Source organism: Macaca mulatta, chromosome X (assembly GCF_049350105.2).
Source record: "Macaca mulatta isolate MMU2019108-1 chromosome X, T2T-MMU8v2.0, whole genome shotgun sequence".
Taxonomy (NCBI): domain Eukaryota; kingdom Metazoa; phylum Chordata; class Mammalia; order Primates; family Cercopithecidae; genus Macaca; species Macaca mulatta.
Window position 1 is genome coordinate 51,270,103 of NC_133426.1, and position 5,221 is coordinate 51,275,323.

Below are 5,221 nucleotides of genomic sequence, written 5' to 3' on the forward strand. Positions count from 1 at the left end.
ACCACCCTTTCAGATTTTTTTAATGAGCACATAGATACATATATACTTTTAAATGGAACAGAGGCAAAGAGAAAGGAGAGGATATTGAAGGCAACAATGGAGTTAAAAAGAGGGGCTTCTTTAAAGTTTGAGATCTTCGAGGATAGCAAAACAGTAAGTAGAAGACATATGTATTCCTTTAAAGAGAGCAAGGATAGATAGGAGCATTTTAATTATTACTAAGTCAGGGACCATGACTAAGGCCCACGGAGATTCAAGAAAGGAGGAAAACTCTCAGAGAATAGACTGAAATGACTCCCAAGAGGAAAAGTGGATCTATAAAACTGGTGAAAGTTGACCTACAGAACAAAGAGAATAGCTATAAGTGGGGTTTATACCCCAAAATTTCAACTATACAGGGAATAGTAGTTAACATGGTCATAACAGAATCACTGATTCCCACCATCTTCCTGATCTTTTCAATGGAGCAAGTTTTCCCTGTTTCGGTAAAAATATAGGATTCATCATTTACTGCTGTTCTTCCCTCATGATCTCACAGCCGTTCAAGTTTCCAGCTGAAGTCCCAGACATCAAGGAACACAGACAATCTATCCCCACTATGTACTGTCTGAATTCTAGCTCTATAAAATCCATGGAAATGTTAAAATGGATGTTGTTTCATGACACTAAATTGTGGAATAATGATGAGCAGACACATTCTGTTCATTTTTCTTCTTCATTTATGTCCATCCTGTATTTTATCAATATTTTGTTTTCCACATTCCATTCTTATTGAATTCCTATTCCATCCTTCATAAACCATATTCTGTATTTCATTCTAAATTTCATTCTATTCCGGTATTTAAAAATCTATACTGCATATTTCATAGTCCATTTATTTCAGGCCATTGCACATTTTGTTCCATTCTATATTCCTTCCAATTTTGATTTCCTTTTATTTTCTTTAATATTTTATTTCATACTGTATTGCACTCATTCCTTTTCTCATATATTTTTCCTTTATTCCATATGACATTAGATATTTGTTTTCATTTCCTGTTCCATTTCATTTTCCCATTAAATTCCATTAAATTTCCAATATTCCATTTCACATCCTGTTCAAACCTGTATTCTACTCCCCATTTTATTCAAATTTCCATTGCAGTCTCCATTTCATCCCATTCTGCATACCATTTCAAATCCATTTTCCATACTATATTATTTAATACTCCAAATAGCATTCCATTCTATTTTTGAGTTGCATTTCAGCCCAATTGTTCACCAATTCCATTAAATATCTGATTTTATTCTGCTCAAAATATTATAACAGTGACATTCAGGAGACTAGTTTGTCAATATTTTTAATCAAACAATTACAAATGTGGCTGGGCACAGTGGCTCACGCCTGTAATCCCAGCACTTTGGGAGGCCGAGGCGGGTGGATCACCTGAGGTCAGGAGTTTGAGACCAGCCTGGCTGACATGGTGAAACCCTGCCTCTACTAAAAATACAAAAAATTAGCTGGGCATGGTGGTATGCACCTGTAGTCCCAGCTATTCAGGAGGCTGAGGCAGGAGAATCGCTTGAACCCGGGAGGCAGAAGTTGCAGTGGGCCAAGATCATGCCACTGCACTCGAGCCTGGGTGACAGAGCCAGACCCCACCTCAAAAATAAATTAATTAATTAAAATAATTACAAATGTTCATAGACTTGTACCAAGAATTTTCTCTTCTGGGAATTTATCCACAATGACACATTTAAGGATATGAACAATTTTTAATGAGAAGGATGTGTCTCACAATGATGTAAAATGTTGGAAACAGCATAAATGGTGGCCAATATGGGAATGTTTGAAAATGTAAGCTTCTTCTATAAACGGAGTATTTTGTAATTTAAAGTGGCCTTGTAGAAATTTGTTTACTGACATAGAAAGTGTGCTTTTTGGAACCCAAAGCAGGTTACAACGCAGTATCTATGGAGAAACTATTCCATTTCATAAAATAAAAAAGTTTAAAAACTATGAAATATGTATGAATGGCCTTTCTATCAACGTCTAAGTAAAAATTTCCAGCACTTGCCCATTGGGCATGTGAGGATTTAGGTATAGTTTCCTTACATTTGCTTTTCTGTTTTGAGTACTGAACATGACACCTTTTGTAATAAATAATGACTAAAAATGAGTGGCCAAATATTAAACTTCAAGTCTGTACATTACAGCATATTTATATTAATAGGAGCTAGAGACCACGCTAAATAAATTAATATATGTTCATCATCGGATTACTATGCAGCCCATACAAATATTTAAGGACGGTGTCACCCTTAAGCAATCCCAAACTGTGCCTTGGGGGAAAAGGCAGGGAGAAGCATCTGACTGGAAAGTTCTAAATCCCCCTCTGGTGTGTGGGACCTGAGGGAAGCAGCAGTGCTGAACATCCAGAGCCAAGACGGTGTGGGCCCCATCCCTCTTCTCGCCTTCAGGCCTCTGTGCAACCCTAAAACCCACCAGACCCCACATGGGGTCATCTAGATGCCTGGAGGAGTTCCAGGGTGGTCCCCTCAGGCATCGTGCCTGGGTTCATTGTCCTGACCGGGTGCAAGGAGGGACACCTGGCTAGGAGATATAACCTGCCGGCCAGTGTGACATTTCTTTCAAATGACCACTTAAGCCTCAGCCACGATTTGGGGTGACTCAAATCCTTCATGTAGAACACACACACTCAAATCGTTCACACAGAACACACACACATGTCTTAGGGGTGGACACACACAAACAGGTGTCTTAGGGGCCCCGTGTGAGGAGAGGAGATTCACACTATTGACCCAGTGGCCAGGCTTGACCCCAGAGAGCTGGAGCACACACTGCCGGTTGACGACAGGCGCCTGGCTGTGGGTTGCACGGTTCCGGATTGGACGGCTCCCGGGAAGAGCGGCGTCATCTGACGTCCAGCTCGCCAATCAGAGTCGAGGACTTGCCGAGCTCCGCCCACCTTCTTGCTCTACCGGCTCGCGCTCTCCTCAGGCAGCAGTAGCAGCTGCGCTCCTCGCTCTCTGAGGCAGAACCTGGTGTTACGGCCACCCAGTCGGACATGGAGAAGGAACAGAAGCACCAGCAGGACAAGGTGCAGGGAGGGCTTAACAACAAAGCCGCCCTTGCCTCCGGGGATGCCTGCGGGACCGAGAATCAAGATCCTGCTGCTTCCGTCCCCACAGTCTCCAGCCAAGCATCTCCCTCGGGCGGCGCCGCTCTGAGCAGCAGCACAGCCGGTTCTTCCGCTGCAGCCGCCACCTCCGCCGCCATTTTCATCACCGATGAGGCCTCGGGGCTGCCAATCATAGCTGCTGTGCGGAGGGAGAGGCATTCTGACCTCCGGGACTGTCTCAGTCCTCACGACGTCTTTGGGTGTGTGATGCCTGAGGGGGGCAGCCAGGCCGCTGTGGGACCCCAGAAGGCCACTGGCCACGCCGACGAGCACCTGGCCCAGACCAAGAACCCCCGGAACAGCCGTCGTAGGAAGCAGCCCTGCCGCAACCAGGCTGCTCCGGCTCAGAAGGCCCCAGGGCGGCGTCTGTTTCCTGGGCCTTTGCCGCCATCTTCTCCAGGGTTCCGGTCCAGCAGCCATCCCCGTTCCGGGGCTTCTACGTCGAGTCAGGCAACCCACCCAGGCCCTGCACTCCTAAGCCACGCATCTGAGGCAAGGCCTGCTAGCCAAAGCCGCATCACCCTGGCAGCTTCTGCTCTCCGCAGACGTGCATCTGGTCCAGGCCCTGTCATCCGACGCTGCACCGCCCAGCCAGGCCCTGCTTTTCCACGCCGCGCCACTCATCTAGACGCTGCTCGCCTAAGCCCTGAATCTGCGCCAGGCCCTGCTCGCCGAGGCCGTGCATCTGCGCCAGGCTCTGCCCGTCGAGACCGTTCATCTGCGCCAGGCCCTGCCCGCCGAGGCCGCGATTCTGCGCCAGGCCCTGCCCGCCGAGGCCACACATCTGCGCCAGGCCCTGCCCTTCGCGGCCGCACAGCAAGGTCAGATCCCGCTCATCGCAGCACCAGCACGACGCCAGGCACTGGTCTCCCGAGCCGTTCCACCCAGCGAAGTTCAGCCCTTCTCAGCCGCCGCTCTCTGTCTGGGCCAGCTGATGAGAATCCTTCCTGTGGGGCTGGCTTACGAAGGCTTGCCTTTCAGAGCAGATCAGGCTCTCCTGATCCTGAGGTCCCAAGCCGTGCTTCCCCGCCTGTTTGGCATGCAGTCCGTATGCGTGCCTCCTCACCCTCACCCCCTGGGAGGTTCTTCCTTCCCATCCCTCAGCAGTGGGATGAGAGCTCCTCCTCCTATGCTTCCAACTCCTCCTCCTGCTCCCCGAGTAGGTCTCCTGGCCTAAGCCCCTCTTCCCCTTCCCCTGAGTTTCTGGGCCTGAGATCTATCTCCACTCCTAGCCCTGATAGCCTTAGGCGTGCCTTGATGCCTGAGTTTTATGCTCTGAGCCCTGTCCCTCCAGAAGAGCAGGCAGAAATAGAGGGCACAGCTCACCCTGCAACACCGCCTGAGCCGTGACCCTCTATGAGCATCCTGTAAGACCCACAGAAGGAGTCAACATCTACCCACTTTGTGAATGGGCTGCTTGCCCTGTAGTTACCTGCGAGGTCTCCCAAAGTTCCAGCCATTAACCAGCATTCTGAGTAGTTTTGAAGCCTCTCCTCCCCATGATTCCACCACCTAGCACTTACCTGCTTTTGGCCCTTGATTCTGGGCCACCCTCTTCCTCAAAAGTTTGCCTTAGCCCTTGAGCTGAGATTTCTGTTTTCCAAGTTGCTTTTCTGTTATGAAATGTTTTAATTAGTAAAATAAGTTGGTTGTTTTGTTTTTAAAATGTAGAGGTGTGTTTTTTTTTATTGCGGTTCGAAAAATCGTTAATCCTATATCATATTTGGAGGGTTAAAGAAAATTAACATACTACCTGACTCTTTGGACGAGAGAAGAAATAAAATACTGTCCTAGCAATAATTTATTCCCACTGGCCGAAATGGAGTTCTGTGCAGGAAGTTCCCACTTAGGTTCTATATACCCTCGTAGCAGAGGTGATTTGCAACTTGGGCAAGAAAAGGGGGCAGGGTTTAACCCAGGTGGCTGGAGAAAAGGAGGGGTGATGGAGACATCCAGGGTCAGGAAAGGAGAGGGCATGATGAAGTTTGGGGTGAGAGGGAGGGGGACGATAACCTAGATGGGAGTAGGGAAGCTGGGAG

At 48.0% G+C, this 5,221-nt stretch overlaps 1 protein-coding gene across 1 annotated transcript; it reads left to right on the plus strand.

The window, feature by feature from the left end:
• The first annotated feature begins 1,996 nt into the window (after positions 1–1,996).
• EZHIP (EZH inhibitory protein) lies at positions 1,997–4,848 on the plus strand. The gene has a single exon (XM_015127424.3). It carries the CDS (start codon positions 3,069–3,071, stop codon positions 4,530–4,532), a length of 1,464 nt encoding a protein of 487 aa, XP_014982910.3. The 5' UTR covers positions 1,997–3,068; the 3' UTR covers positions 4,533–4,848.
• The last annotated feature ends 373 nt before the right edge of the window (positions 4,849–5,221 follow it).